This window comes from Cariama cristata, unplaced genomic scaffold (assembly GCF_000690535.1).
Source record: "Cariama cristata isolate BGI_N322 unplaced genomic scaffold, ASM69053v1 scaffold31920, whole genome shotgun sequence".
Lineage (NCBI taxonomy): Eukaryota > Metazoa > Chordata > Aves > Cariamiformes > Cariamidae > Cariama > Cariama cristata.
In genome coordinates, this window is record NW_009593514.1 from 1 (window position 1) to 10740 (window position 10740).

A 10740-nucleotide genomic window follows, 5' to 3' on the forward strand; every position below is an offset into this window, starting at 1 on the left:
CGGTGCCTCGGTGCGTGAGCATCACCCCTCTTCTTCTCTGGTGGTGGGCACGGCCCTCGCCATGCTGCCAGAATGGCACACAGGACAAAGTGAGGCGTGGGTGCTGGTAGCAAGTGTCCAAATTAAAGGCTTCATAGGAATCCAGGGATAAAACATCACCACTTCTCACACACACGCAGCCATCCCGCTGCGGATTTACGTGCAGGCGTCTCTGCGTGCGTTGCAGTGTGCAAGTGGGTGCGTTGAGGCACAAGAGGTATGTTTAGACTAAACTCTCTGAGGCAAGATCTGTATCTTCTGAATGTTTTGTAAAGAGATTAGCCTGTTTTGGAGCCTAAACGAAAAATAAATACTGTGCTACTGGAGAGGCCATGTGTCTGTTTCATGTATATCTTGCAACTTCAATATAGCGTGAATGGACGGGAAGGTGGAAAAGGGCCGACAGGAAATAATACAAAATTCAAGCTAAGTGAGAGATTTTCGGATTTTTCAAATAGTGACTTAAAAAGAAATCGTGGCCTTCGTGATTTATACTGAGGGAGACCTGCCTTGCTGTATCTTAGTCAGCTCAGGTTTTTTTGGCAGATACTGAAGTGTTTTACTCTATTTGTAGATCTAAGGTAAGGAAACAAACAGGCCCCTCAGGTTTCAGTTAAAACCAGTACCTCTGGTGGGGAGAAGACCTGAGATCGAATTTGTAGGAAATGTTATGCTTAACATAGTGGTGTTAAAGGCTTTTAAACTACTCTTAATTTAGCATTTCAACCAAGAGACGTTTCCAGGATGGAGGCAGCAGTTCTGATGCATTCGCATGATTTCAGTTTGAGAGGGAATGAAGAGCTCTGGCTTTTCTCTGGCAGCCTTGTATGTGAAAAGTGTTAACAGTTAACATGAAATGTAGGTGCAGTATGATACCTTTGCAGCAGCATGATACCTTTGTAGGCAATATTTTTTGTAACTTGTAATGACTTCTTCAAATATATATTTTCTTTCTCATCTTCAGTCATGGTAACTGCAAATGGTGTTACGCACTTGTATTACTATAACCAGTTAAAGGCCTGTCTGCTCTTTAATCCATTGAGTTTTTATGAAGACTTTCATCTAAAAAGTGGATTTTTATGTTTGAGGGCATTGACACTACCAGCAAACACAACTGTCTTCTGGTTTTATTTGTCAGCAAAATGTTTCCATTTTAAAGTTGGAATGAATGGATTTTGGTAAGAACAGTCACACTTTTTGTTGGTAGCTTCATCCAAAAAAAACCCCCTCAAAAACATTTTGCTCACTTAAGCTGTCTCAATGTTTATTTTTCAAAAATATTTACTCCTCTGCTAGGATATTACAGCTATCTTCGAGGAAGCAGACTCGTCTACATTAGAGAACTCCAAGATCACCGTGGTTGTATTTGCTAATTTGGTATAGTCCAGTTAAATCAGTGCAACCACTTCATCCATAAAAGGCTTGTGCTAATATACTTAAATTTTATTTAATTGCTCATTTGTTAAATCTTGGCAATACTATCATTGCAAACTTCATAGCAGAACATAATCGTCCAGAAAAATAGGAGCAGCGCTTGCTTTTGTGTAATTTACGTTTTGAGTTTGATACTCCCTCTCTTCTCAGAACAGGCTTTAAGCTTAGAGGCATTGTTGCTGCATGCCTAATCGCACATTTAGTTTTATTACAGTAGTGCCCAAAGTGGCCGTTATAGTTAATTGTACTTTTTCTGTCTTAAAAGGTGATTGAATCTAATCCACGAAAATGCCTGTGGGCTGGAATTATGTGTAGTAATTTTCTGTGTAGAAGTAACAGACCTTTGGAAATCCCATCTACGACAACCCATGATTTATATGCAGAAGCAATCCAGTCCCCTGGATTGGATTGTTCCAAATCTAGCTACTGTTGTTCCAAATCTAGCAATAACAACTTCCTTCTAGAAATTGTTCTTTAAATGCATTTATTGGGGAACTGCAGAAACCTCGTCATTGTTCAGGAAGCAGTCTATGTGTTAAAATACGTAACTCTCGAGTAGCATGCAGGGAAAGGTTCCTTGTGATGCATCTCTTATCTCTCTGACTGAAAATTCATTACGAACAATAATATGCGGCATTGCATCTATACACAAGGTTTATGCAAAGAAAGTATCTTCTTCGTAATATGCTGTGACTGGGGTGTTGGTATTCTGTGGCACTTCTTAAGTGGGACGTTTGACCAACCTGCTGGCTTTCCAGTTTGTCCAATACATTCATGTCATTCACTGGAACTTGTTTAGCATAAACAGAAGTAGTGTTGGTTAATATGATAACGCTCATCTACCCCTTTCACATAGTTTGTGAGTTAATATTTCAAAAGTACTAATGCTAATTTAAAATTTGTCAGCATTTAAAAAAAAACAACCCAAAAACAAACAATCCAGGCTGCAGTGCCACTGTAAACTTAAACAGTCTAGGCTCTGCACTCCAGCAACTTTCGCATCCTTTAGAAAGGAAAAGCTCCTTCTTAAGCAAATGCTAAGCAGCCCACATCCCAGCTGGTGCTCTTTAACCCAAGTGTTTAGCTGGAGATGGGTTGGCATTGTTGTGAGTAGGCTATTTGCATTAGGTTTATAGAGCTTCTATTCATTGTGTGCAGGAGGATCAAGACAGGTGGAAAAAAGAGGAGGAGTGGTGAAAGTTGAATGAGATAGATACCCAGAAGCCAAACTTTTTTTTTTTATATTTTGCATTTTATGTGATGAAATAGACTGTTGTAGCTTTTGTGCTCCTGTGAATACATGCCCATCTGCTCTAGCATGCGTGTAGTTACTCCTGGTGCCTGTTCAGCTGTTGGCATGTTCAGCGCAACTGAAATTCTCCATCGGCTGCCCCATCCTTCTCCAAAGACAAATAAAGGTCAAGCTAAATTTCGAAAGAAGCTAGGCGTGTAACTGTCGATCGGATCTTGAACTTGATGAAGCTTTCATGCTCTTTGCTATAAAAGCAAGTTTAATTTTAGTGCTTTTTAAATTTTATTGATACTTGGGAATTGTGGTGTACCTTCAAATTCTGCCCACAGCTGTTTTGATTTAGCTTAGCTTTAAAAAGTAACTGTCTAAGGAGTCTCTTGGAGCGGTTCTTCCTTAAAGGGATTGCTGCAGCACAGCATGGCTCAAAAAGATAAGTTCCTAGCAAAATGAGAAGGAAAAAGCTATAAATGAGTTGAAAGCTTTTATTGAAGTTATATATTTATAGAAATACTTGAACTCTTGTGGTTATTGCTATGAAACATTTATAAAGCAAACTGACAGGGATGTTCAAACTCCACTATTTAGCACTCTGGTTAAAACTCAGATATTATTTGAGGTATACCTAATGTATTCCTGAACAGTACTAAAAGGTAAAGACAGCTTTCAGTAGACAATATGGGAGCCATAGGTTGTGTGCAATTCTGGAGGCTTCTGAGAAAATAATAAGTTCAGTAAATAGGGAGTCCTTGTCAAAACAGCTATAATACAAGACGCATCGAATTTGTGGTTTTGTAATTGACAGCCATGTGGAGGAATAACTGTTGGATTAATTTTATTCAGGTATATATATTCTGCATGCTTTATTTTATGAGTTTAGCTAATGGGAAAAGCTAGGGAATACAATCCGGTAACTTGCAAGTGTTGGATTGGCCCCTATTTCATCTTCCTGGCGTCAGTAAAATGTCTTCGGCCCTGGAACTGCTACATTGTGTGTTGGGATTCTTCTTGTTTAGGTGTATTGAAAATACTGATGCAGCTAAGAAAAACAGGGAGGTTTTAGGTATTTTAAAAATCGATAGATTGTATTACGCTTGAGGATAGAAATGAATACCAAATGAGAATCGACCGAGGGCTTGATTTTTATGCCATTGGAATCTATCGGAGTTCTGTTGTTGGTTTCCATGGGAAGCAGGTTAATCCATCAGCTGGGATCTGTGATCACTTCTGCTGAAAATTGAAAAATATCTTTGTTTTCAGATTGGGAATCTGCAATTAGAGTTGGCGTGCTGGATTGTGGGGAAGAAGAGAACTACGAGACGTGCAAAGAATATGGTATTCACTATTACCCAACTTTTAGGGTAAGTGGCATAATGTATTGCCTTAGGTAAATGATGCATGCTCTACAGTAACTAAAACTGTAACGAACACGCTTGTGCAGAATGTTACATGTAACTAGTTGTTCTACAGCTGGACTTTTACTTTGCTTTTTCTGAGAAAACTGTGGCATTGATAAAAGATTAATTCAGGTTCTTCTGCTGAATGCAGTAGCTGATGCAGTTGTTTATAGCAGTGATTCAGTCCTCAGTTCTGAATCTGAAAAATTCTTATTGAAAGAGCCTACCATTCTAGAAAGTACTATGTTGTTACATTTATATAATGCCTAGTTTTAATATGTTTGTTAGATAATAACAATTTGTATAAATATTTTTCAAAATCAAATGCTCATGATTATTAATAGTGTTTTTAGTTTTGGTATGTGAAAATAAAAGTAATACATTGAAATTGCGTCATGAAATCAGCTGCTTTCATGACCAATTAAAAATTTACCTTTGATCCTTCACTATTTTTCTAATTAATTTCATAATTTGCTTCAACTGGCTTTTAAAAGGGATCTTGTGTTTGCCAAAAGTATCTACCGTTGTTCATTTTCAGGTCTAAGTGCAATTTTTAATTTCTCTGTCAATCTGTAGAGTCACCTTATTAACCATAAGTATGAGCACAGTGTGATGGATCGAGAGGATTGAATTAACTGTGTTTGTTATGACAGGAAAGGGAACAGGAGACATTTCACTGTAGAATTTGTGATGTTCTACCCTGATGAAAACAATTATTGTTTTAAAAAAATCTTTAAAGTTTTGGGTGTAAATTGGAATGCACTCTTTATTAGACACTGAATCTTTTCTATTTTTTGGTAGCAGAAGGCAGTCAAGCTCCCTTATATATCCTGTTTAACCACTGGAGGGAGTTGAGAAAATGTGAATAGTGTTCTAAGTATATACACAGTTAGTAGTACTGATTTGGTAATCAGTTAATTTGTGTTTGGGTTAGTGTTTGCAGTAGTGGATCGATATACAGTAGTGAATCATGCATTATGGTATTTTTCCTCTAAAAGTTGGCTTTATTGTATATCAATGTTGACTGGTACATATGAGCTACCCTCATATAGTTGAGAAGCAGATCTTTGGAACTCAGGCTAAGAGGGAAAACTGTCTTCTGAACAGATAGATAAAAATGTCTTGTAATTAGAGCTGTAAAAAGTAAAAACTCTTGAAAGCTGTTTTTGTTTCTAAACTGAGCTTTGCTCTGATACAGTGAGTTATTTTCAAAGTAATAATACTGTTTTTTTCTCCCACGTAGTACTTCAAAGCGTTTACAAAGCAGTTTACTACAGGAGAAAATTACAAAGGTAAGAATATCCTACTGTAAGAAATCCCCAAAGCAGATATCCTATCAGCCAGGAAAGTGACACACGATAAGCAAAATCCCTTTGCCTGTCAATTACTTTAAACAGCTAGAAATGGGATGGACGTTAAATAGCTCTTCAAGATACGATGTTACAAATGCTGAATGAAAATGGAGTATGAGGCAGAATTTTAGACAGGCAAAACATTTATTCAAGAACTTAGGGCTCACAATCCTCATTTTTTTGAAATGTTCTGGATTTTCACAAGTGGATGGATAATTTTTTTAAATTCCTTTTTTCCCACCACACGCCTCATCAGCATAAGATCCAATTTACTCTGTCCTGACTCTGGTGCTTTTTGATCTGTCAACCACTTTCCACGCATCTTGAATCTCTCTGGGAGAACCCCTATTCAGATGTTGACTAACTGAAAGCAGGCTTACCCTGTGTGTCTGAGGGGATCACAGCTTGAGGTGGTTTGTCTAGGGACAAAAGTAATGTTGTCTTTTTCAATGGATTAACATTTAAAAGGCCAGAGGTCAGAAGAGAGACCACCTGCACCATTAACCCTTCATGTAGAAGCAGACCATAGTTGTACCTGTTAGTTTTTGGCATTTGTGAGAGTTTCTGCTTCTTAATTTATTTCTTTTAAAGCAAATAAAATACTCTCTCACTTCAGTTATTTCCCCAAATTAAGTGGCTGTGTAACCTCACCTGGTCCAATTGGTAAGAACCATCCACCTTTGCAGTTTTTAATGTATCATGAATGTCCTTATTGCAAAAACTCCACTGAAGTTGCCCACACCAACTGTTCTGAAAATGAGCACAGATTTAGAATGAAGCATTGTTTGAAGAGAAAATGAGCAAGGCAGGCAGATGGTTAGATTTGTAAAAGTCTTGAGGTTTTATTAATTTTGGGGTGGGATGACAGCTTTTAAATATGATCTCATCTCGACATTAAAATGAAATCCTATAACTAAATCTTTAGTCCCTGTTCTTCAAACAAATAGTATTTTGGTTTTTAAGTCAAAATTTAAAACAAAAACCTGACATAGAAAAGCGTGAGAATGTATGAAAACCTGGATGTGAGTGATTTTTTTTTTTTCCCCTCAGTTTTCTGAAGTGTTGTGGTTTTTTTGTAACCTGTACTCAGCAGGAGCAGATCGAGAGCTGCAAACAGTTCGTCAGATGATGATTGACTTCTTGCAGAACCATTCCCAAGAGTTGAGGCCGCCTGCTTGCCCACCATTGGATCCAGTTTCGTAAGTTCCTTGTTTAAAATACAGCTGCTCCATGCCTACTAAGTTAATTAAATAAGATGTAGAAGATCCTATTAAAGGTGAAGTAAGCTTTTTTCTTAATGTCAGTTCTGCTACAAGATTGTAAAAGGAAATTCCATCAATAACAGTGGGCATTCCACCTGTGCTAAATAGCTTTTCTTTTCTTAAAAGGTCCAGTGATATTACCTCCCTTTTTGACAAGAACAGCCATCATTATACTGCCGTTGTGTTTGAAAGTAATAACTCCTATGTTGGACGAGAGGTAATGTATGACTTATGATAACTTTCATTCATATTCATTATGTCATTCATAACACAGCTGAATTTTATGTTATTTAGCCAAACAACAAAATTTCTGATTGTAGGACTGAATTAAAGGGTCATAAAGGGCAGGTCATGCATATTTGAGATACTGCAAAGACAAGGGATTATGTAGGGCTGTTGTATTTAGTCACACAAAGGAACTTGCTTACAAATGAACATGATGTCATGTTAACTTCTTCCGTTCACCTTTTAGTGGAAGATTAATTTATTAATTTCATTGTTAGCACAATTCTTTTTTCTTTCAAAATTTGGAAGATGACAATGAAATTATTGTCAGATTATGTTATTGTTTTGTTACTGCTAGAGAACCATTCATAATATTCATTCTTCTGGGCAGTTTTTGTAATTTCAGCTGTTTACAATAATCTGAATTCTCTGTTTCTCTTTTTTCACGTATACATTTTAGGAAATTATGTTCTAAATTAAGGTAATAGCATAAAATTATTTTCATAGCTCTGAGGAAGTGGAAGTCTGGGTTTTTTGCTTCTCCCACCCCCCCAATAAAATATTTGATTTGGCATCATTTCACCACCTAATGAGCCTGATGTTAGCTTAGACAACTGTTACTTTTCTCTTCCTGCCAAGATCTGGGATAAGTAAAGAAAATAAATTGCATTATTATCTAGGCATAATCTGTGTAGAGACATCCAATGTCTATGAAATGTTTCTAATTAGATTTGATGGTGACATGGCCCAGTTGCATAAGTGGAGGAGAGTGTGCTGCCAAAAGTGAGAATCACTTTGAGAAGCAGGCTGCTTCCAGACATTTGTTTTCTGGAAGCTGCTGTGTTGATACAGGTGGGCATTACTGAAGAGAAGAAATGTGATGATTATAAAGTTCTTCAGCTTTTTATCACACTCGCTTTAATTTTATTACCTGCTGTGATAAGTGTCATCTGATTAACAGAGAATGGAGTCTGCTTTCAGAAGAAAAAATATTTGCTGATGTTATGTAGTATTTTAGCTTTATAGAATAATTTAGTGAAGTAGAAAATAGCATTGTTTTCAAGCTTACAGTATAAGACAATGTAGACAAACCTAATAGAACTCACCTAATAGAAGAAAGGAAGGCCATGCATTTATCACTGATGAAAGGAAGGAAGGAAGGGTCTTTTAAATTACAAGTTTGAAAGTGAGGGAGAATGTAGCAAAGATAATATTCACCTGAAAGGGAAAAGTATAGTGGAAACTGTGAAACTAACAACAGGAAAAAGATACAGAAGAGGCAGAAAGGGGTAAAAGTAAATGAATGACAAGTCGAAATATAAGGCATCCTGATGTTACCACCCTCTTCTGGCTGCTCCACCCTTCACTGAAATTTATACCTTGCAAAGAAATTTGTGTCCACTCCCAGCTGCTGTAGTGCAAATGCCCAGCATCAGGTTTAAACAGCTGATGAAAATTGGTTTGAGCTAAGATGCTGGGCTGTGAACTGGAACTCTTGAGATATAGGCACCCATCCCTATATGGAATCTCTGCTGTGGGATTCGTAAACAAAAAGAGCTGAACGGACAGCTGGGTGCTGTAACACCACAGACTACATGGCTTGATTTGGCAAAGCATTAACTCCTGTAGAGCCCTTAATTGTTTTCCAGGTCATGGACTTTGACATCAGAATGCAGTAAAGTGGTGGGACCAATGTTTCCTCACTACCTGAAAATTTGCCTTTAGACTCTTACACAGATAGCATGAGACATAAACCTGTTGGTGCCTGTGGAACATCATCTGGGCTATTTTGAGGCTTATGAGGACATTTTATCATTCATTCTTATGTTTTCTTCAGATGTCAGACTTCAAAGGGATCAGGATAGACCAAGAAAAAAATGGAAGATAGGAGTAATAATTTCCAGAGAAAAGTAAATCTTCTTTAACTGAAATTGTTAGTGTCCCCAGAATACTCATAGTTGTACTTCCTTGTGAACAGCTTAATGATGCCCTTAAAGGCTGATGCACTTCACCTATTTATATGTCTTGTCCTACAAGATTGGATATTCCTTGAACAATGTATAATTCATGTCATCTTTTCATTACCCAGGTTATCTTAGACTTGGTCCAGTATGAAAACATCATTGTAAAGAGAGTGTTGAATTTTGATAAGCCTTTTCTTGAGAAACTTGGTATTACCTCAGTCCCTGCATGCTATCTGATGCATCCAAATGGGTCCCATGGATTAATTAACATGTAAGTAGTTATATGTCTGAGGAATATGGGGAGGTTCACTTAAGCTATAAAAACAGTTTCCATAGCTTCCTTTCATACAAAGCAAGTTACTCTATAACCTTCTTTTGTATACATATAATGGCATTGTGTTCTGGGAGGTAATCAATAACATTGTATTGACTGAAGTTGTGTGTTACCTGTATTAATAATAAGAGACCTAATACTACTTTTGCTTACCGCTATTGCCTATTTGTAGCTTTAACATATTACTGTGATACTTCTGAGAGGAAAACACTTTGGAATAAAAGTGGAAAAAAAAATTAATGAAGCATTAAAGCCTTAAAAAAACTTGCTTCTAAGTCAAAATACTTGTTCCATGTAAACGTTACCTGTGTAAGGCAAACTGACATTTTGATGAACATGATGTGTTCTTACTTTGAATGGAATTTCAAGCCACTAATCCAAATTATTGTTGTTACTATTCCTAAATTGAACATTGTTTCATTTCACTTTGTATCAAAACGTAACATGCTGCAGTAGGACTGTAAAACAGAAATCAAAGTGAATATCTTATAAATATATTAATTTGCTTTGGATATTCACTCAGTCTGAGATTAAAAGTAATCTTTACTTTGTCCATTTATATGCAGTTTGAAGCCTCTACGGTCTTTCTTTTCTTCATATTTAAAGTCACTGCCAGGTGTAAGAAAAAAACTTCTTTTGCCACTTCAGCTACCTGTTCAGGAAAACAAAGAAGAGAGTACAGAAATCAAGGTGTGGAAGGAGTTCGATAAGTAAGTGCTACACTTGATTTTCAGATCAATGCTTTGTTATTAAAATTTGCTGGCAGTTTTTTCTTGCCACGTGGGAAACTGTGCTGTGATTTATTATAAAACTCTAGTGCAGTTCAAAATTTTACTTCATTCCATCCCAGATGATGCACTGAGTTGAATAGGTTGATCACTACTGAATGATCTGCATTCTTCTGCTGAGTAAAATTAGGGACATTCATGCTTAATACTGCAGAAATTATGGCATCAAAGCTGAGAGCAAAGCTTTCAGCTGTTGCCTCAATTTCATCCATTACTCAGTATATTCAGGTAACACTTGTGAATTGGTTCAGTTCCAGCATCAAGGTTACAACTTCTTTACAACTGTGAGCAGTGTTTCAGACAATTCAGAGGTGAGGTTATTGAGGGCTGCCAGTATTTTGTTTTTAGCAGCAAGTGTCTGCACTGCTATGGAAGGCATGTTTTTCTCCAGAAGTATTGTTAAATACTCAATTAACTTAAAAATACCCTGGACTTATCACCCATTTCCTGAAGTATATAGACCACTGATTTGAATTGTTGGAAAACTTCAGCAAATAATCAGTGTCCCTGGAAAAAATAAATAGTAAAATAACAAGCTATAACATTCCTGTAGAAAACAAGAATTCTCTGTGTGTATAATAGTGAAGCAGTGCCCATTAAAAAGTGCTTGTCAAATGCAAGTGTAAGAGAAAATACTAAAGTCACTGTAAAAGATGCTTATCATACCAAATCCAGTAAGGTTTATCTTCACCCTCT

At 36.8% G+C, this 10740-nt stretch overlaps 1 protein-coding gene across 1 annotated transcript in view; it reads left to right on the plus strand.

Annotated features, from left to right (window-relative positions):
• The first annotated feature begins 2791 nt into the window (after positions 1-2791).
• QSOX2 (quiescin Q6 sulfhydryl oxidase 2) overlaps positions 2792-10740 on the plus strand; it is a 20829-nt gene continuing 12880 nt past the window's right edge. The window contains 7 exon segments of the mRNA XM_009694682.1: positions 2792-2918; positions 3983-4083; positions 5363-5411; positions 6565-6670; positions 6860-6950; positions 9048-9193; positions 9823-9966. Of these exon segments, the coding sequence (XP_009692984.1) occupies positions 2792-2918; positions 3983-4083; positions 5363-5411; positions 6565-6670; positions 6860-6950; positions 9048-9193; positions 9823-9966 (764 nt within the window).